The sequence below is a fragment of the Denticeps clupeoides genome, chromosome 1 (genome assembly GCF_900700375.1).
Source record: "Denticeps clupeoides chromosome 1, fDenClu1.1, whole genome shotgun sequence".
NCBI classification, from domain to species: domain Eukaryota; kingdom Metazoa; phylum Chordata; class Actinopteri; order Clupeiformes; family Denticipitidae; genus Denticeps; species Denticeps clupeoides.
Window position 1 is genome coordinate 25,777,701 of NC_041707.1, and position 23,700 is coordinate 25,801,400.

Sequence of the window (23,700 nt, forward strand, 5' to 3'; positions counted from 1 at the left end):
AGCCCTTTCATTTTTCATAGAATATTCTACAAGGTATGATTGTTGTGCATACAAGATGTGCACAGTAGTGAAAGGTCAATGGTGACACAAAGGTGTCAGACACTGGCTAAAATCATCCAGAATTAAAAGACGTTGATACTCAGACCCCTCTCATTTCTTATTCTAAAAATATAATTAAAGGTGTTCTGTGTGACAGACACCAACAAAAATGATTTTCTCTTCTTCAGTATGCAGTTAGATACCAAGTGTTTAGTAAATTTATGTAATATTGGTACATTATTATACATTTTATTTTACAGAGTATTTGAAGTCCCTTGACATCCCTTTTTTATTGCAATGTAATGGAATTATACAAAGCAAATGATCCCAGCAGATAATAACAAATACAAGTTGGTGACAAGTACAATGGTCTTGTGTTCATCATTGTTCAACATTTCATTTTTTTTTTTACTGTAAACTGATACTTTTACCTAGATACATCCACTACGTCTTTGACCTTGGCAATGGGCCATCACTCATGAAAGGAAACTCGGACAAGCCTCTGAATGACAATCAGTGGCACAATGTGGTGGTCTCCCGGGACACAAACAATGTTCATACGCTGAAGATTGACTCCCGCATCGTAACCCAGCACTCCAATGGAGCCCGAAACCTGGACCTCAAAGGTACGACTTCACTATTTATCCTCCCTGCAACCAGGCACACTGTGACTCAATTGGGCAGGTGCACTTTAAAGATAAATGTAATATGCATTCCCAAGGTCTGTGTCTTTGAATGTTCAAAACCACTTCTGTGGGTTTGAGGGTTTTAATTAAGCTAATTTTAAATGGTATTTAAAGCATTTTAAAGCAATGTTAACAGAGAACACTGCTTGCATTTGAATTATTTTAGGATTTAATTGCAGATTAGATTCAGTATCTAGCTCATGTTGCTATACCGGAATTTAAGAGAGCAGGCCTGGTATCCAGTGTGGTAGATTAGAACAGGCAGGTGGCAGCAATGGTGTTGGTTGATGGATCTGCGGTTGGCCAAAGTAATCATAAGGGCCGTTGGGCCACCGGCAACAGGCGAAAGGGTCCAACAGAATAAGTCGTCAGGATGCAAGAAAGTAGAGGCGGCCAGGTGGGGGATAGGTCTAGGGTTTGAGGCCTGGGCAGTGTGAATCCGGGTTTCCAGGGGCACTGAATGGATTCCAGGGTCCTGCTGGGAGGCAGAATTGGGGCTTGTGCAGAGGAGGAGATATCTGGGGCATGCTGGCCAGATATTCACCTTGATGTTCTTGCTGCTGGACAGTTAAGAGAGAGTGAAATGGAACTATTCAAAGAAGAGAGACAAACAGTCCTGCCTGGGGTTGAGTTGTTTTGTCTGGCAGAAAGGAGGGCCTGGTAGTCGGTCTAAACAAGGAAGGGGGTGTTGCTGCCCTGGAGCCACTGAGGCCACTCTTCCAGAGCCCATTTAACTACCAGCAGTTCACGTCCACTACCCCGTAACAGTTCTGAGTTGGCCTTCTTGGAGAAGAAGCAACATAGATGACATTTTTGGTTCAGGCCTCATCTTAACCAACGTCTGTCATGTCCACTTCCACAATGAAGGGAAGAATCAGGTCTGAATGACAGAGCATGGGTGCTTTAGTGAACCGGTGGCAGAGGAAGGTGAATGCATGTATGTGGTGATTTCCTCAGTAATGGCCACATCAAGGAATTTGATGCTCGTTATAATCTCAATCTCTGAACCATTGATGATGAGTGGTTTGGGGTCCACAATGATCTCATTTGCCTTATCAACATTCAGAGACATATGTTTATTTTGCACTATGCAGACACCCTATGTACACAGACTCATCTGTTTTGAGCATTGAAAATATCTGCCAGGTTGTGGTAGCAGGAGGGCACAGTGTTAAGTGGTGAAGGTGGGCCAGGTTTGGGTTGTTGGAAGGTGTTGGCATTGAGTTACTGCCATTCTCATTTCGCTGTGGTGGGGGTGGTGTGTCCAAGTTGCAAGGGCTCCCCGAGTTGCAAGGTCAATACTTTAGGCCAACTGGACCAGAGCTTCATAAGAGGACATCAGTTCACGAAAGACCATTTCCTAGGTCTTATAGCGAGATAGATTTGCATGTACAAAGCAAACTGGGCTTATATTACAAGGGCTCATGGGGTTATGGCTGTATGGAAATGTCACAGTAAAAACACTGACTGTGTGACTGTCATTTATGTAAATGAACCACACATCATAACAGTCGGTAATTAAGTCGATCATGGTAAGGGTCAGGCCCAACTCTTAATATAGACTCTTCAATCTATCCTGCAGTTTAAAACAAGGACAAAAAGAACAAAAACCTATAACTTCTGTTTTTTTTCTTTCCAAATAAAAGTTTATAATTATTAATTGTATTGTTTTAAAGTGTGTTTGTGAGTCTTGGGGCTTCGCATAGAGATAAGCCATCAATCAGAAGAACTCAATGACTGAGCACAGGGCTGCTGGTAGATTCTTGTTTAAAACTGTCAGAATTACAGTAGAACTGTAGTTGGGTCTCAGCCGCCTTATTGATTATTTAAAAAGAAGAGTTTCTGACATTTCCCTCAATGTCTCTTTATCTACTAAAATCTATTCATGCAGGAATCGGTTTTAGACATGAAACATTTAGGAAGGACCAAACATTGGGGTCAGGTCACTTGTAGACAATCTCACTTATAATTTAAAGTTCTTAACTGGAACGTAAAACTGAACCACCAGACACCGCATCATTTTGGTAGAATTAATCTAATATTGAATTTTTTCAACTTTGAAGATAAATGGGAAAGCAGACGAAGTGACATTGTGTGTCAGGAGCATAAAGTGGTCCACACAAATCAAGAGTGTTTCTTATGTTTATCTGGTTGGGTGGATTTTGTGCAATTACACTGATTTAGATCTACATGTTAGCAAATCACCTACAACATACAAGGTTGGCTTTGTAACAAGATACAGTAGATTTCTGTCTATAGTATATTTCTGCCTGAATATGTGAATGCTCCTCTGAAACCTAGATGGCAACTCTTTCCTCTTAAACATGTGGATCCAGAAAGAATAAGAGAAGAGAGTAGAATAAATGTGTTGCAGTGCAATGTGTGTGTATTGAGGAGAAAAAACCTGCTCAAGATTTAGAACAAACACTGGCAAATGGGAAAAAGAAGGAACTCTGTGTATAAGCTTGAAGTCTTAATAAAACATCTGAGCAGATTATTTTCCTTCATGTCTAACATACCATGGTATTTGTGGTTTTTCATTTTCACTTGCATCACAGCAAACAATGCCTCAAACAGCCTGCAAGTTTGTCACTGACCTGAACATTGACCTGAAACCCTTCTCTCTAAGTCCCCCCAAGTTATCTAACAACTTTGGCCAGCGTTAATTAGTCCTGAATGGAATCAAAAGGCAAACAATGTTTCCCTCTGGTAAACACCAACCTTTACTTTATGCCATAGCTGGTGATGCCTGACATTTTTATATCTCTCCATCCCCTCACAGGAGATATTGTTCAAGGCTATTAAGATGTGTCCCATTTTTATCCAGCAAAGTGAATTAGCTTCAAATCAGCCATACAAACAAATTGGCCTAAGACTAATACATGCGGAAAGTAAAACATTAGAAGGGCTCTACTCCCTTTCCCCATTGAATGGATGTTCATGATCCTCTTTTGTATCCTGCTGAGCAATAACATGGCAGTCTGATATGATTTCAATAGTCATATGGGTGCTTTTTAAAATATATTTGGGGTATGTGTGTTTTGTATGTACATAAAGGAAGTCTGGCAAAGCCACTATGAGTTGTAGTTTCATCACATGCAAATGTTTTTGTTGAACTTCATGTTTGTAAGGACTCAGCACTGCTTCAATAAATAAATAAATATGTGACTAAATATATAAATAAATAACAAAGACACATCAATGCCATAAATGGTTAACTGGTGCAGCTGAGAGGTGTGCTGTGGAAGAGAGTCGACTGATTGGTCAAGGCCCCCAGGTGGCAAAGTCAGGTCAGTGATGCAGCTCTAGTCGATGACTTTAACCAGCTGTGGGGATGTGCTACTCACGCCTCTGCTTCTAGCAAATTCGCCAGGCATCGATCAAAGCGCTTCAGCTGAATGGCTATCGACCACAGGCTGTATGGCGCAAAGCCCAATTTGTGTGCTCTGCCAATCAGATGTGAATAGAAGAAAAAAAGAAAAGAAAATGTTTCATTCTGGCTTGTGTTGTCAGGATATTGTGTTTTTGTGAGAGTCATATGAGTTTGGAGTTCTACAGGTTTTTTTGTTTATCTTGCCTGAGCTTGTTGTGCCTGTCTTTCGATGTAAACATTTTTAAAATTGACTAGATATTTGACTGGATAAACTCAAATCTCTGCCACCATCTCAACCAGACTGGAGGGCAGAGAAAAACCATAGGATGAAGAACAAGCCACTGAGTTTAATGTTTGTGTGTCAAAATTTGAACAATTAAATAAATAATAAAACTTTCCATATAGGTGGGTGTTTGCATTGAACACCACAAATGAACATGCTGCAAAAATTGACTCCATATGATTTAGATCTGACCAAAAAAATACTTGCATGAATTTGCATTCTAATCCAAGTCCATTTGATTAGTTATCATGTCTCACATCCTATAAGCTTAGTCAGAGTTCCTCACGCCTCTGCTGCTTTTGTGATCTGCTTCTCAGAGCAAGTACTGGTAAATAAAGAGTAAGCAATATAGACACAGCAGCTTACAATCATTATTTCATTTCAGTTTAGGGAGCTTATGACATGTATGAGCCAGTCATTTTGTTCTACTGGGGAGGTAGAGTACGCTTCTTAACCTGCTAGGCCACCATTGCCCAATTATACTTCAATACTAAAAGCCAGATTCCATTTATCCATATTGGATAAAATGATTTACAACATCTCATGTGGTATAGCTACCTGACATCATTCCCACAGTAATACAATGTGGCCTGAAAAGACAAAGCAATGACTAAAGTGATCTGGCAGCAGATTTGTGGTTAAGGACAATAACAGTGTGGTAACGCTTCCCTTCCTAATCCCTGATCTGTCATAAATCCTGAAAGCAGGATTGGCCAGAGCTCTTTGCCTAGATCAGGAGTGCCAATAAAGTTGTCTCCTTGGTTGATGGATGAGTGCACAGCTGGCTACTGTTTCACATTTCCCTTACTTTATTGTGGCACCAATCAGAAAAGTAGCTTTATCATTATTTGTCATGAAATATGATGTTTTTTATTATTTGTTGGAATTACACACTGCAAGGTCAAATAGATATATGGTGGAGTACTGATTGGATCATTGTTTATCAGTCAGGAAGCATTAGTGGCCATTCCCATGTTCTGTCTGGATGATGGAATTAAAAGCTAAAACACACATCAATTATGAATATGGCAACATGCTACTCTGATAATGTACTATTGGATTTTTTTTGCACTGAATGCACAGCATTTTGAGTTTGATTGTTCAGTATTTATTGGGCCACAGGATGTTCCTTTCATATATTTCATAAAGTAAAAAAAAGTATCACAGTTCTTCTCTGGATGCAGTGTCTGTGGCTTTTATTAAGAGCAATATGTTAGTGAACAGTATGATATGCCTTGAACAATGTTCACGTACATGAAGCTGTAAACATGTAATGAAAGCAAGGCACTGAAAATACATTTTTGACAGTCTTAACACAAATTTAAAATACAGACACTGGTAAATCTCAGTCCCACTGGATGGTAGATATTTGCCTCCTTGGGTTTTATATTCATGGGTGAAAAGATGCGGTTGACCAAGAAAGATTATGACTGTTTATGATAAGCTAGTAATTCACTGTAAGGCTATTTTGGTTGTATCAACTGATAAACATACAACCACATACTACTATTGCCAAAAAAGTGTGTCTATTTGCTTAAGGAGAATTGAACTGTGCAGATGGTGGGCTGTCCGTCTTGACACAAGTTGAGGTATTATGAGAGCGGAATGGTACAGATGTCCTTTTGCCCTTTACCTTGTTTCTATGACCCATAAAGACCACCATATGTCTCTGCACAGGCAGTCATTATGAACTCCACATATGTTTTTATTTGTTTGGAGTGGATCACTTGAATGATAGGTTCATTGCAATTATATAATTGTCTTTTTAATTGATTAATAAATGATTAGCAAGTAGCAAATACAAATATCACATTACAGTGCACAACCCCAAGCCCTTCCCTGGGAAATGCACGTGATCATTATCATTGCTAGCACTTTGTCTAATTAAACAAACATTTATTGATTCATTTTTTATTCTCTTTTTGTAGGCAAAAAAGTAAATGTTTGTGTAGATAAATGGTGAATGTTATTTGGTGCGGCACAAATAAGAAAATTTCCTTTAGCAATAAATATCATTATTTTGCATTGCTCACAGTTTTGTTTTTTGTTGTGATTTTTCTTTTAACATCATATCCTGAAAATGTAAACTTTTTTCAAGGTGTATAGTTTATGTGTGACAGTGTGCACCTTACAGAAGCATTTGTGAAAAGTTACATCTCTATATAAATTGCTCGGTGACATAAGCCATTGGGCCCTGTGATGTTTGAAAATGTCACCTTGCTCATTTCCCACACATCTTGACTGGTTCAATTACCTTTTCACACTTGTGTCACTAAACATAAGTCAATTTTTCACTTTACAGTCACTTTTGACTACCTGTAAATGGAAACAATGTGAAGAGTATGACCAGTGACGTGTCTAATACTTTGCGTTAAGCTACCTTTGGCATAGTAAACTTACCCCCATCAATCTTTTGGGTGTGCCAAAGAGGCTAAATGTATTTATTTATCTATCATTAGCAGCAGTAGTAGTAGTAGTAGTATTTCTTATTTCAAGAAATTATGGTCAATTAAGCAGCCTCTCATGCTCACATTACCTGATGTAGCATGACCAGCACAGTGCAGTGCAGCAACATTACTGTCTCACGTGTATCTGAAGCTGTTATTAATCCTCTTTGGTGCACTCTCCAGACCACAGGAGCAGTGTGAGAATTCATCACCACTGCACCAGTCCTGGACAGCTCCACTGAGAACCTATTGGGAAGGCCTCCAGTCAGATCCATTCTAAAATCAAACCACTTCCTGAAATTCAGGGCACCTGTCTTGAGTTTCAGTATGTTGCAGAGCAGGGGTGTTAAAATTAATCTCATAATTGATGCATCATGATGCAGATGTAAACAATTATGCAGATTTTTTTTTTTTTTTTTTGCAGGAAGCGTAGCCCTTACAGCAAGCACAGGCGAGTTCGGTCTGAAAGTGCCTTTAGATTTGCTCCAAAAAGTCGCTGTTCAGTCCTCGCTCACCTGATGCATTTTTCTGCCGTTTGTGGCATCACCATTGTGCACTTATTATTTGAATTGCAGGTCTGTCACAGGTACAGAGCAAAGACTCAATAAACTTTGAGTTTATTCACCTCTCTCACATTTGCACATTTGCGTACATATATGCACATTTGCTGCTCTCCATATATGAAAAACAATACATTTTTGTGATAATTGTAATAAATTGTGCACAAAACCATCTCATATGGATTCTAGTGATTTTTGCATACATACTCTTTTTGGCAGAAATAATGCATATCTGAAGCTCTCAAGAGGTACTACAAGTACTGCATTAATACAATGTGTTGACTGAATAGTCAAGATGAGCTGTCTATTGTGCTTTCCTGGAGATTTGAGGGCATAAGGGATGGAAATGCACAAGAAGTACAGGTTTATGATGGGACAGTAAGGAAAGCACACATCAGTTCTGTTTTAAGTGAGGTAGATTGAGTCAGTGAGGTAGCACTTGCATGCTAAGCAAATATAGACCATTTTTAGAGGATGGTGCTGTTGCTTTGAATGTGTGTCCTGATTGGTTTCAGTGGGAATTTCACCTTCGCTCCCTCAGCAGCTATTCTATTGATAACATGAATTGTTTAGTAAATTAGAAGCCCACTTACTTCACACTTGCAGAGAGTAGACCTCCATTCTGCATCTGAGTTTTACCTGGGTTCATGCACTGACCATATGTAGCAACAGAATTTATTAAGCACGTAAATATGCTGTAAATATGTCTCAATGTATATAGTCTCAAATGAAACATTTTTAATGTCCTGTGTAACCAACCTGCCAGCCATGTGAGTCTGCTGTTCATGGGACTCCTGGTTTATCTGAAATTCAACAGAAACATTTGTTCCACTCATCACATAATGGTCAGTCACGATAAGGTGAGAGTCTGCACTCACCTTCTATCAGGGTTTATTTTTATACTGCCATGTTCATTCACAAAAGCCATTCATTCTGATCTGGATGTGCACATGTCTTTATAAGGAAGAGAAGGAGGGAAGTATATATACAATATGTATGGAAGCTAGAATTCTGCTCAGATATTAGCCAATTTAATTTATGTTAGTCTGTGTTAGTTTTTTGTTTTGTTTGTTTTTTAATGGATTCACTGAAGGTGATCAATTATGTTTATTTGTGTGTCATTTAGGAGAGCTGTACATCGGTGGCGTGGGAAAAACCATGTATAACAGTCTGCCTAAACTGATTGCATCCCGTGATGGGTACCAGGGATGCTTGGCATCAGTAGACCTGAATGGAAGATTGCCAGACCTGATTGCAGATGCCCTCCACAGAGTTGGCCAGGTGGAACGAGGTTGTGATGGTGAGTAGGCAATCCTCTTTGAACAACAAGCCACAACAAGGAGGGGTTTTGGAATGAATAAAAAATTCCTAGGAAGCTTCTTTGATCATCATTTGCAACATAGTTTCCTTTAAATGTCCTCAAATTGCCTGTCTGTGTTCATATTGCAATTGACATAAAGTACATGTGTGTGACACAGACAAAGACAAACTACATAAAGTGCAATTTAAGTGCAATCGACATAAAAGTGTTATTTTAACAAAGTAAAGTAGGCCTATAGTTATCACATGCTATTTATATTTCATAAATACGGTCTGCTGGTGTAGCGGTATCATGCAAGGTTCCCATTCTTGTGACCTGGGTTTGATACCTGGGCTGCGGACAGATGTTACCCTAGCAGATTAGAAAGCGTCCCTGTAATCAGAAGGTTGTCGGTTCGAATCCTGATCCGCCAAGGAGCAAAACACTGTTCTGACACACTGCTCCCTTGGTGCTTGATTATATCAAGTTTCAGCGATCCTGGAAACAATGGGAAGAAGTTTAGGAAAATGTTCCATAATTCCTTGGGGGGGGGGCGACTAATAATTTTTGCCTGAACTATATATGTAAATAGTCCATATAACTCATTATTATGCATGAACTGATTCTTAACTGCCTGTCTTGATAACATTCAGGACCCAGTACCACCTGTACGGAGGACTCCTGCTATAATCAGGGCGTGTGTCTCCAACAATGGGAGGGCTTCTCCTGCGACTGCACCATGACGTCCTATGGAGGCACTTATTGCAGTGACCGTGAGTACCCACACTTTTTTTAAGCATTTTGGTGGCATGAATTATTCACAAATAACATCACTGGTTGTTGATTTTTTGCTGATTTATAAGTTGGGTCATTAATAAAAAAATAATAAAAACATTAATAAGACAAGAAAAAGCTATTTATCTTAAGGGAAATTATTTTGTGCTAAAACTTGCTCAGTGCAGTAAAAGGAAATAATCATATAGTAGTAATAGTGCAATGTAATCTCGAAATAATAAACAGCTATGGCATGTATAGTAGTGACATTAATTAGATCAGGTGATTATGAAAAGTGACAGTGTTGTTCCATTAATAGAATATAGATGCTACATTAAATTGTTTTCCCACCATTAACACTTGTTTATTGTAGTATTTTTTACAAATACACTGATATACAACATTAAACCACAGACATTTTAGGTGAATTACACCGGTTATGTAGTAGCATCTTTCAAATGCTGACATGTATATTAAACAGCAATTGAGCAGTTACTGAAATTGATATATATATATATATATATATATATATATATATATATATATATATATATATATATATATATATATATATATATATATATATATATATATATATATATATATATATATATATATATATATATATATATATATATATATATATTAAATTGTTCCATTGTTGAACCTTTTCCAATCCTACAGTAAACGAAAACTGATGGGACATTATCAGAAAGATTTATATGTTGCATTTATTGAAACAAGCTTTAAAATGAAAGTTTTCTTGTGGAATTCCATACAGTAATCCTGTCTGCAGGTTTGAAGTTCCTCTTTAGGGAATGCTGTTAATAATGAGCAGAATAGGAAATTTATCAGGGATGTTATTTTATTTTAGCCACAAACAGCAAATAATTGTGATTTTAATGACAACCAGCTATTTTAGATGCATAAATCTAGACTGGCATAGGTAGTTAATAATAATTTTAATGGAGGGCTCCATTAAAATCCTTCCTAGAGGATTTCTCATCCTTGTCTCCTGCTTGTCTCTTGTTTAATATTATGAATCAGGGCAAGAATATATTACAGAAAAACAGCAGATCTATCCAGAGGAAATTCATGAGTTTTAGTGTTGTCAGACTGTAAGGAATTTAGCTGACTAAAGCAGTCATGAATAGTTGGTTGTTTTCTGTGACAGGTAAGTCCCGACAGCTGTTTTTTTCTTTATCTTATTTCTTTTGTGTTACGGATTTACTCCAGTTTTTTTTTTACCTCCATATTTATTTTTTAAATTATGAATTATGCATGTTTTGTGGTTGTGGTGGGGGCGTAAATAAGAATGCAACCAAACCAATCAATAACAGAGTTGTGCCTTTATGAGCGAGCCCCATCTGTGTATGCCCCCAAGTTCTTCTACATATTTATGTAAAAATATAACCCTTGAGCAACTCAGGGTTAAGGTTAAGACACAATGGTTGTAAGTGAGGTTTGAACCTGTGACTTAGTGGGGTTCTGGTTCATAGGCAAGTGTGTTACCCACTATGTCACTACCACCCTTTTTTAATATGTATGTAATATGTTGTTTTCTCACAATTACTAGTTTTAGTACTTAGCACTGGCCCTGAAACTACCAAAGAGCCAAAGTGACACATTAAGCAATATGCCATGAGTGAACAAACATTACATTCACACACATAAAACTCAAGGTTTTGATTTTCAGTCATTATTGATCACACTGCAGCATTTCACTGGAGGTCCTGCATTCTGCTGCATTTCTCTTGAATAACTGAAGGTGTGTGCCATCATCTTTTCCAGATGAGTGAAATTCAAGCTTCTCTCTCATGCAAAGAACCATAGGAAAGAAACATGTTATAATTTATGTGCTTAAACTTCACTAGCCGGTTTATATGTGTCCCTGCACTGTGCAAGTTATTGTAGAGTCTTTGGCATCACTACTACTGATGAGGCAATATAATATATGGTTATGTAGTACATCTACAGCACACCTGAATTATGACTGGGTACAGACAAAGAACACTTCGAGTGCTGAACACTCTGTCTCTTTATAGAGTGGCAGCATTAGCAAACAAACAACTCCTTGGGGAGTGTGAGTGTGTCTTATTAAGGAGTCTGCATGTGTTCATTCAAAATTGTCATAATGTTATTTAGCAACTTCTCTCTGTCACTGAAGAAAAGCAGTCAATATTTCATTGATGAGTCTCAGCTTGTTTAGGAAATCTTTGCCAGCATGTCCTCTGCATTCCCACTGTTCATGTTTCCAGTAGCTCTTAAAAAATTTACTTGAGAAACAGGTTTGGCAAAGAAGCATAGAGCAGAGCTGCACCTAAATAATTCTGATTCTAATTCTGAGTGGAAGGATAGACAGACATATTGGTCTTGCATCAGGACTTCTATCTACTGATGGCAAACATGCATTTATTGTTCTTGTTCTGAGAGGTGGTTTTATTATTTTATGCTGTCTAAAAAGGGTGCCCGTGTGTGCATGAATGTGCATATTTGTCAAATATCCTTGTAAACAAACCTTAGGAGGAACATAAATTTGCTATTTCTATTTCTATAAACTGTGCATTACAGAGACCAGTGTCAGAAAAAAACTGAATTAACTGTATTAACTCTATGAACCCTGCTATGCCTTTCCTTCCCACTTTCATGATGAACCAACACAAACACACACAAATAATCACACACACACGCACACACACACACAAACTAAATTTATTTCGGAGGACACAAATTGACTGTTTCCCCTGTTTTTTTGTTTATGTGCACACACACATATTAACAGCCTGAAGCAGACTTTATGTAATGGTAGTTAACAGTGTTTGTGTGAGCAAATAGATGAGGAGGTAAGAACAGTGTCTCAAGATTTCTGGCTCTTATTTACCCAGTTCCTGTTTGTATGTATATGTATATGTATATGGGCATATATAGCTGAAAAAAAGTATGGACATACACTGATGTATGCACTTACCTAATTTACACATTTTGATTTGTACTGGCCTGGCTTCTTTCATGTATACTAATGAGCAGCCTGTCAGCCTTCCTGCATTGTTAGGTGGAATTGTTCCACGACTCATATTTGTTGTGTAAGTGAGTCCATGGTTCAGTTCCACAGATATTATTTAATACATCTGTTCTGTACCTGAATATATCTGACTTGGGCCATGGACTAGCAGAGTGAGCAATTAATAAATATACAACAGAGATAATTTACATTGATATTAAGTAAAATGGCACAATGGTGTACCATCATCCAGCAACACCAGTCAGGAATATTTTACTGTCCACTATATCAAAAATGTGTGTGCATGTATGTGTCATGTCAGCATAAAGGTAATGGGCAAAGGCAATAAAATGAATGCTGTTACAGTCCAAAACAGTCCTCATTGGCATGTGTCTTAATAGTCAATTGTTGTTGGTCACAAGACTTAATAGTAGCCATTATGAGGCTGAGAGGTATAACAGAGGTGCAACAATGTAGTGTAGCCAAATAGATAAAATACTTTCATTTCATTGGTGTTTCATTGTTTTTTATCTTTTTAACAGAAATAAAACATTAATTGATGTTCAACTCAAAAATGCCATTGTCTCACCAACAGACTCACATAATTTGGATTCTCCATAAAAAAATCTATTTGCTCCACATATGTTGATTGCCTTCCACTCTAATGAATCACTCATAATGAATTTTCTAATGTTAGGAAAAAAAGAAAGTTTAGTAAAAAGAGCAATAAAACCCCACATCCTAGTTTCTTGGGAGGTACAACCTCTTAGAAAAGTTATTGTTGTGCAAATGTTTCAGACAGTAGTTTTCATATTTCCAACAGAAACCAAAAGTGTTCAGGAAGGGACACTCTAAAAGTGTAAAACAAACAAATTTGGTGAGATATTCAATTGGATCCAAGACTGGGCTCTGGATGGGCCACTCAATGATATTTACAGAGTATTTTGGCAGTGTGCTTAGGGTCAATGTTCTGCTGCAAGATATCCTGCTGAGTGCTCTAGAGCAGGTTTTCATCCAAGATGTCTCTGTACATTGATGAAGTCATCTTTCCCTCCATTCTGACTAGTCTCCTGCAGCTGCAAATGATGCTGCCACCACCATGCTTTACTGTAAGGATCTATTGGCCTGGTGATGAGCTGTGCCGGGTTTCCTCCAAACATGACACCTGGCATTCGCACCAAAGAGTTCAAACTTTGTCTCATCACACCAGAGAATTTTGCTTTTCGTGGTCTAAGAGTCCTTCAGGTGTCTTTTGCCATGTGCCTTTTGCTAAGTGTGTTAGATCAGGCCACTTTACCATACCTGGCTAATTGGTAGATTGCTGCAGAGATCGTTCTCCTTCTAGAAAATTCTCCTCTGTCCAAAGAGGACACCTGGAGCTCTGATAGAGTGACCATCAGGTTCTTGGTCACCTCTCTGACTAAGGCCCATGTCATGTCTGCAAACTGACAGGGGGAATATAGCGCAGAAATGGGACATACTGGAAAACAATGGTTTATTAAATGCAAATATAAAGGAAAGAAAACAGGCACAAGAGCCAAAAAAGTGGGAGAACAGAAACTAACCCGCAGGCGTGTGGCGATTGCCAGAACTGAAAACAGCACACAAGTCACACGGTCCACATGAATGTCGCAGCCCCGATCGGCTGCTCCACAGGTCCTTATAACTGGGCTCCAGCCATGTACCTAAATAGACACACATGTCCATGACTGGAGCCCTGCTGTCATGCAGTTTGGTGCCAGTTGCATTCCCAGCTGCACCCAATTGTGACAGCCCATCTTCCCTGGTCACTCAGCTAACATGGCGTGCTTTCTCAGTTTTTTTCATTTTTATACATTTGCCAAAACCTCAAGTAAAATATTTTCATGTTGTCATTATGGGGTGTTGAGTGTAGAATTATGAGGAAAAATGTGTTTAATCATTTTTTAAATAAGACTGTAACATAACAAAAAAGTTATGCGCTGTGAATATTTTCTGGATGCACTGTATTTCCAGTCAGAAAACAAAGCTGTGGAGACCTCAGAACCACCTTACCACTGCTCTGGTTCCTGTGTCAGTTTCTAATTTTGGAACCAGTGACCATAGAAAAAAACTTAGTGCCTATGCCCAAAAATACAATTCGGCCCACAATTTTGCCCCAAAACTTTGCTGGTCTAGTACCGTGAACCCGTAACATCAAGCGTTGTGAGTGAAGTGATTGGTAGCTGGTAAAAGAGAAAATGTCCGGTAACGTGGAGTACTGAAGAAATCAAATCAAAAATTTAAAAAGTGCAGTAGAAGATAGTGTATGAAGAAATAAGGGAAAATGTTAAAATCACCAGTTTCACACGAACAACCAAACTGTCAATAAGCTAAAAGAAAGTAGAAAGACAACAGAGACAAAAAGAACAGGCTGTGTAAAAGTAGCAGTCCACAAGATTTCTATTACAATGAAATGGATTCGGTGTTTCCAGTCTAGCACCGGCCAACACCAGTGTAGTGGAAATGAGGTACAAGTGTTTTAAATGTATTAAACAGTCCCCTAAATCAAGTAAACTAACAGAATAACTAACAAATTTTACTTTGGCATTGATGAAAAAATAGAAAAAGTGTCCTATTCTATGCCTCAATTTGAACCTGAATTTTGGAAAAACTTCTGTCTTTGGACATGGCATGATTGTTTCGCTGCACAGGGAAGGCCTCTCACAACATGTCATCTCTGCCAAAGTTGAACACAGTAAGAGTCATTTCTTAAATATCAAATGGGAGACTCAACTGCACTCCAGTACATTCTATGGATTCTATGACTCAAATTAAGGCCCTTACTTATTATCACTGCAGCCCAATAACAATAAGATCTATATCTATAAACAGAACAAAAAACAAAAACACCTCCTCCCATGCCCCAAACTTGCCGGTTTGCACTTTGTTGGAGTAAAGTTTGATTCTCTGATGAAAACAGTAGACTGTATGGTCCTGATGGCTGCATTAATGGTATATTGTTACTGTCACTTTTAATTGCCTCTATTTTTGGTTGAACAATTTGCCTGTTTGAGTTAAAAAAAAGTTTTCAATACATTTCTTAACCACAGCTTTTCATCTCTTGCTCCTGTTTCTTTCAGCTTCTGGTTATGATGTATCTGTTCTATTATGGGAACAAAAAATTGGGACTAAAACATTCCTGTTTTACAACCTAAATTCCCATAACTATTCACGAGAGAGCGACTGCCGTCACATATACTGCTGATTGCAATTGTGAGCTGCACTCTTGACATGCAGGGGACATAAAATTCTTTAAGCAAGTGAGTGGGTGGAAATAAAGTGAAAAGGGATTATTTTTTATTCTTTCATATGTACACACATTATGTGTTGGGAAGGTTACTTTTAAAATGTATTCCTCTACAGATTACAGAATACATGCCCCAAAATGTAGTTTGTAGCGCATTCCCAAAAAATCCAACAATTGCCATAATATGAGGTGCTGCTTTTCTAATGCTAGCAAAAAAACAAACACTAAGTTTACAAAATAATGAGGTTACAAGCCTTATGAACAATACCAATATATTTATTATAAAAATTATTATAAAAATGCATTAATTATTTATGCCTCGCACTCATGCTGTACTTGAACATTCTGCGGAAACGTTTGGCACTATTACGCCCAGTATTACACGCACTATTACGAACACTTGTGCTTTCTCTGAAACGGGCAGATGGCTTTTGCGCACGCAGTTTAATCCATTTATTTCAACAAAGTAACTGTACTCTGATAATCTCTCATTTAAACAGCAAATGTAACGAAATACAGTTACTCATATTTTGTATTCTAAATACGTAACACTGGTACATGTATTCCTTTAATCCCCAAAACTGCACACATACACATATTTTGTTCTAGTTTTAATGATCTGCCATGGTAAATGTTTTGTCTGTGGACTCCATCTTGTGTGTTTCTCTCTAGAATTGCTGGCCATGATCTATTGGAGCTGCTTCACTTCTTGGGTGTGGGTGTAGCACAACATATTGTCCATAGGTATGGAAGTGTTCTCCCATGGGTGCAGGCCTGCAATAGACACATATATTGACATTGAACAGAATGATTGCCACTCTTACTACCATTGTGTCCCAGAGCACGACACTTAACCCTAAGTTGCTCCAGGGAGACTGTCCCTGTAACTACTGATTGTAAGTCTCTCTGGATAAGGGTATCTAATAAATGCTGTAAATGTCTATAATTACCCTTAATTCCTTATTATCACTTAAGTCCCATACTTAAACAAGGCACCATGGGAGTTTTCTAGACAGGATAACATTAGATGGCATCTTCCATCATTCATCCTTGTAATGAATGAAGAGCCAACTGTGTCCCTACAGAATAAAAGAGCATAGAGGTAACTCCCTCAAAGGCACAGTACTGTATTTATGTTTTTAGATGTATGTAGCCCAACCCTCATGTATGGCTCACCACTTTCCCTAACTCCTTAGCACTCATCTGTATTCCTCTTGTGTTTGTCTTTGTAAGCTAACATCTGATATGCAGCACAGATCCATCAGTATTACAAGTGGACACACCCCCTGTCTGTACTCCTCTCCTCCCTTTTTATTGTATTATGAAAAATGAAGAGTGAAAGAACTCATGAATTAAACATCTTTATCATGGTTCTTCCTCATCAGGTATTCAATAGTTGGGGTCTCTCAGAGAAAAGGAGAAAAAATGTGGGCGTGTATGTGAAATAGAAATAGAGAACTGTTTGGAAGGACTGGGCTAAATAAAATACATGCAATCTTTGAACTATTATGTCTTTTATGTGGAGGACTGTGACGTTATCTTGATGCAGCACTTTACTTCCCCACCCCTTTTGGGAAGGATTGTGTCAGGATTGACCTTCTGTAGTGAAAATTAAGGGTGCTTTCACACATTTGTATGTTTGCTTTGGTCCGAATCAGTCAGTGAATTTTAAACATTGTATAATTTTCCTCTTTGGTTTCCTTTCACACAGGGACAAATCCAAGTGAACCAAAATGTGTTGCTTCAAATTACACAAGAGCTTTCTGTTTGCTGATTAGTTAGATGTATCGCTGCAGGAACAACAAATTTAATCTCTAAATTCTAAATATTTTTTATCAGTGGTTCTAATATGGCGTCATAGAAATTTACCCATCATTCACTGTTCTCAAATCATATGATAGCATTTGATCCTGTTCTGGGTTGGTACGCATTCTCATCAGGCTAACTGCACCAGAGTTCGCAATTTGATTTTGTGGTTTGTTTTGATCATACTTGAGTGTGATTGCTTTGTTCACAACGAACAAAAACGAACTGCACCAAGAGGACATATAAAGTTCAGTTTGATTCAAATGCACGAAAGCCTGTATGTGTGAAAGTCCTTCCAGCATTTCATGTATAACCCTAAAATAACAAATTGTAATATGGAATTGAGCTGCAGTACAAACAAAGTTGGGTGGTCAAATTATGCAGGGAAAACCAGACATAGATGCAATGTGATGTGCCTGTGCTTTTAAGCATTAATTCAATGAGAAGTTGAATGGACTACTCGATAAGCAACTCATGTACACCACAATCAAAATATTGCCTGAATTAGAAGGAGGTCAGTATTCAGAATTTGGTGCACATGTAAACATATTTGTTCAGCCAATGGAATATTTATTGACTTTATTTCTATCCTTTCTTTGATTTTGGTCAAAAGGTAAATGACTCTTCTGTATGCTAATGGACATGAACAGAGACTAATAATGTATAACTAATGCCTATATGCCACAACGACCTGTGCAGGTACACTTTCATTAAGTCCATATGCTTCTAAAAGAATGCTGAGTAGCTGAGCACTGTGGATCCTTAATTAACCCACAGAGCTCTGATCACTCCATTAGCAGTCAAATGGAATACAAATCTCAAAAGTCCTAGGGACACAAAGGACAAATAAGAGGCATGGTGGCTGATATCCATTAATGTTTATACCTGGAAGGGAATAATGAAAGTAAATCTTGGTTAAGAAAGCCAAAATGTAATTACCAAAAAATCCAGGAAAGCAGACTGTTCAATTACTTCTGAGAGACCAGGTACAGCAACATGATGCAGCAATTGATGTTGCTGATGCAGCCATAAACATTTTCTAGGTATTTATGCAGCTGCTTAAACATTAACAACTGTTTATACACTGACGTCTATGCACATTTGCTTTAACAACTTCAAGTTGCAATAGGGACCACAATCAAGTGGAGTACTTGCTAGAAATGTCTAATATGGGGTTAAAATATGAATTACTCCCAGACACTTCAGAACTATTTTGGCAACATTCTTGGGAGCCTCTTGAACAAGCTCTTAAATCAGCTCAAGATCTCTTTGACTACTGGTGCTTTTAAAATTCAAATAGAACCATTGCTCCATAGCCATTCTACTGGAAGAAGAAAGCATAACCTTACAGTTTCACTTCATACCTTATTATCAGTTTCTTATCAGTTTCACCCCAACACCCTATGGCTTTTTTCTTATCCTGCTCTTGATATGTCTCTACCTTCTCCACCATGCTCATGGTGTACAGTCTTAAGTTTTGAGAATAACACAATAACTGGTTTTCACAAAGTTTCCTGCTTTCATTTTTATAATGGCAATTTGCATATACTCCAAAATGTTATGAAGAATGATCAGATTAATTGCAAAGTCCGTCTTTGCTTTGAAAATAAACGTAATCCCCAAAAAAACATTTCCTCTGCATTTCAGCCCTCCTACAAAAGGAACTGCTGAGATCATTACAGTGATCCTCTCATTAACACAACATCATTCTATCATGCTGATTGAGTTAGAAGAGCCGACTGGATACTTTAAAAGGAGGGTGATGATTGAATTCATTGTTCTTCCATTGTTAACCATGGTTACCTGCAAGTAAACATGTGCAGTCAATGTTGAAGCAGCTTCACGGACAAGGATACCGATGCTACTAAGATTGCCCCTAAATCAACCATTTATTGGATCATCAAAAACTTCAAGGAGAGAGGTTCAACTTTTGTGAAGATGGCTTCAGGGTGCCCAAGAAAGTCCAGCAAGCGCCAGGACCGTCTCCCACTGATGATTCAGATGCAGGATCAGGGTGCCACTAGTGCAGAGCTTTCTCAGTAATCTCAGCAGGCAGGTGTGAGTGCATCTGCATACACGGTAAGATGAAGACTTTTGGAGGGTTGACTCAGTTAAAGTCAGGTGCAGTGAAGTTAGGTTGATAAAGCTTGATATTCAGTTAAAATTAAATATAATTTGTCGATTAATTTCTGTATTTAAAAAATATAAAATATTTATTATGTAGGTTTTATTATGCTCTTTAGTCCCTGATACAGTATGTAGCAATGTGTGTTATCAGATATTTCCAATAAGTAACTTTAACTTTTCAGGCAATGTTATCCTGTCTTTTTTTTATTATATTTATTGAGATAATTTTTCAATTTACAGACAAACAAGAAAAAACTAAATCACAAAACAAAACACATCTCCTTCAAATAGATTAAATTCAGCAGTCAACCACATCATCCACATCATGTGCAAAGGCAGGAAACTTCAAAAATAGATTTTTACTCAATGTAACATTGTGAATAATAATGACAATAAAGATACAAATATTAATATATAATCACCTAGGCAAGAGTGATAAGGGAAGTGGAAATAAAAATAGAGAACAAATAGGTTTGCAAATGTCAGCACTATCAGGAACTTTAACAAGAGATTTAGAGAGACAGAAAGGAAAATAAATAATAAAATTAAACTAAAAGTGTCACATGATTCCATCATGTGACCGGGAGTAACACGGAAACGAGGTAACGTGACTCCTATATATTAGGCTGGAGAGCAGCTGCCAATTGCTCAGTCATTGAATTACGCACGCCATTCGACTCGGCCCCGAAAACCTTCAACCCAGTAAGACCGTACCTGTCCTCTCTGTTCTGCTGACCCGCGAACTCCTTCCTGTCACCCTGTCCTGCCCTGTCTTGTGTCTTAATACGCGAACGACAACATCAGTGTGGTGTTGCGGCTCGCGCCGTCCACGTTCGCAGATTAAACGCGGAGGAACTTACCTGCCTCCCTGCGTCCCGCCGCACCAAGGTCTCTCGTTTCCTCCTACACGTCTCTCTCGTTTTGGTCCCGGTTCGCGTTACAAAAAGTGGTGTATTAACACCTACACTACGACTACAAGGTTTCAAGTAGTGTTGCAATTATCATAAATCTTTAACAGGAGATTGAAAAGAGGCCTCCAAGAAGTTTCAAACAGATCTATATTTCCAGACATACTATATCTAAGACTTTCTACATGAAGGGTGGAGGAAAGTTCAGACAACCAGATCTTGAATAGTGGCCTTGATAGTGGCCTTATTTTTCCGGATGCAAAGGATAGATTTTTTTGCAATCATCATACTGTACTGTAGGGGCACTGAAGCATTATTAAGATGCTGCAAGGAGACTGACCAGCCCAGAACAGCAGTTGCAGGATCTAAGTGAAGCTCACAAGCATAAACTTCTGACCAGATTTCACTGATTTAAGGGCATGCCCAAAAAAGATGACTAAGCGAACCCTCTGCAGAGTCACACTTATTGCAGAGAGAGGAAATAGTGGGATAAAAAGTATTAAGTTTAACCCTAGAGTAGTGTAATCTATGCAACACCTTGTACTTAATAAGTTGGTGTCTAACGTTAATCGAGCAGGTGTATATATTTTAAAGACACCTTCCCAGTCTTCCCTAGAAACATTTAGATATTCTACAGTATGTGCATTAAATCCCCATATAAATCCCCCTTATGCTAACATGCAAATTTTTAAACATGCTCCAAACGACACCAAATACCCGCGCTCCTATGAAAAACGCCTGGACAGGCCCATCAAAATTTCCTCTGGAATTTTCAGTTCTAGTAATAAGTTGAAATCAGATTATTATCAGATGTGTGTTTACAGTGGTTGGCAAAGTATTAAAGTGGGATCATCAAAATTAGGTCCATACACATTCAGCAATGTGACATGAGTTGAGGAAAGTAGACCTGATACAAATACATAACGACCATTAGGATGACTGGTACTCAATATGAGCTTAAAAGGGATAGATTTACGAATTAAAATAGCTACCCCTCTGACCTTGGATGAAAAAGAAGACTGGAATACCTGAGAGATCCAACTGAGAGAATCCAAATCGCATACCGGCCTCCTTTAGCTTCTTTTTCACTCTGTCAAATGCCCTCCGCTGAGAAAGTACCTCTGCCGTGAAGTCCGGGAAGATGGAGATGAGTACTCCAAATTTTAAAGGAGCATGTTGGCGCGCTAGTTGCAGTATCATCTCTTTGACCGGATAATGATGTATCCTCGCAATCATGATTCGTGTGCACAGTCAACTCTAATCCGTTTGGGAAAGTCCTCAGCACCCAGGAGTTTCGGGATGAATTGTTCCACAAACGCGATTGGACGACCAGCCTCCACGTTCTCAGGTAACCCAACAATCTTGATATTCACCCATCAAGAACGACCCTCGAGATCGTCCAATTTAGCACACAGGGCCTTGTTAACTACGAGAGTTTCCAGACAGGAAGTCTCTAGGTCAGAAATGAAGGCTTCATGCTCAGCTTTAGCTCCCTCAAGATTAGCAATACGCGAGGTAGTTTCAGAGAGCGTAATTTGGAGCTGAGATAAAGTAGCTTCCATCCAGTTTAATCTGTCATTCATAGTTTGAATAGCCGATAGAATCACAGTTGAATCTGTGCTGCGCAAGTATCGCCATCCGCCTCACTTTCATTAGACGGCGGTTTCTCGGCCTGCTGTTTACCTGAGGAAGTCGGTGAATCCCCTTTCTTGAGTTTAGCCTTCTTCATTTCACTGCTATATAGTTGCGAACAAACTTTCACAATGAAAATAGAAGAAAAAACACAAGTTTGTCGAGGTTTTGAGGGAGCACTCTAAATTTACATCCACACCATGTGATGCTCTCTAGCCCCCCGTAGAACCTGGTTTTAATATGAATTCAAAGCTCAAATGTAACTATCCATAGTTTTCACCTGCACACTTTTCACATGAGCTATGGTGAGAGATGGTTACGCATTTACCCAGGGAGAGATGTCAGAATGCTGTTCAATCTTTAGACTCTTTAACAGATTGCACTCCACATCTCCTTTGCAATTAACCAATAGGTAAATTTTCTCATAGGCATAATGCACTTCTTTGACTGCCATCTTTGACTGCCTTTTGAGATGCAAAAATTCCTAACACTCATTCACTTATTCATAGATACATGGCAGTATCAGTTTCTTTGTCCTTAACACCCCTCACACATACACACACACACACACACAATGCAATGCATTGTGATGCAGACATAGACTATTCTGTATTGATTCAGTTGCTTTTCTGACAGTGGCATAAAAATTTCATACACACTCTCAACATCACATTTCCTACACTCAGATGAAACACCCAAAACTCTCAAATTAACAGCTTCCGCTCCCCTCTCTCCACATCTCTCGGCATACCTCAACCAGTTCTGTCTTGCCTGCCCCCCTCATGTCCAGTGACAGCACTTGTATCACTGTCTAATAGTTTCAGAAGAGTAAGGGCTTGGTTGGGTAGGTCAACTGGAGGCTGAGTCAAGTTAATCCTGAGAGTCCATTAGGACAGAGGAAATAGGGAAAGAGATTGAAAGAGAGTTTGTGGATGACTCATCACTCACTCTCTACTCAAAATGATGGAAAGAAGAAGAGTGGATGAGAGGAGAGGGTCCTCACATGATAGTTGTAGATAGGAGGAGGTTTAAGTGGCTGTGGCTCTCAGATGATCTTCATGTTGATCTCAGCTCTTCATCCAAATTGCAGTCTACCACTGAGCCACATGGCCACTTCAGGAGTTGCTCTTGACTCAATAGCTATTTTTTTTCAAGTATATGAATAATATTTACTCTCCCCCACATGTATTCATGTGTTTGGGATCTGTTTTATCTAGTAGAGAGAGCTTATGAGTGTGAATTCATTATTATATTCCTGTGAATTAGCTTCTGGATGAATGAAACATGCAACCTTCACAGTCTTTGAAAGTGATTAGTGCCACCTGAACAGCTCATATTTTTCTAAGTAAGCAATACTGTGCCACACTTGGCCATGTTTTTCATGCCATTAAGAATTGACAAAAGGTGTCAGTGAATTATATGTGAATCTTGTGTTTGTCCTGCTGTGGGCTTGACCCTTCTCTGGGTGAGTCCCCACCCTGCACCCAATGAACAGG

At 38.6% G+C, this 23,700-nt stretch overlaps 1 protein-coding gene across 5 annotated transcripts in view; it reads left to right on the forward strand.

The window, feature by feature from the left end:
- The window catches only part of LOC114786960 (neurexin-2-like), a 196,735-nt gene that overhangs the window by 14,335 nt on the left and 158,700 nt on the right, over positions 1-23,700 (forward strand). For 4 of the 5 annotated variants that reach the window (XM_028974605.1, XM_028974634.1, XM_028974624.1 and 1 more), the window contains 3 exons: positions 475-665; positions 8,515-8,688; positions 9,342-9,461. In XM_028974605.1, the coding sequence (XP_028830438.1) occupies positions 475-665; positions 8,515-8,688; positions 9,342-9,461 (485 nt within the window). Of the gene's footprint in view, positions 1-474; positions 666-8,514; positions 8,689-9,341; positions 9,462-20,550; positions 21,921-23,700 lie in introns of those variants that run through there. The other variant, XM_028974654.1, reaches the window with a different exon arrangement.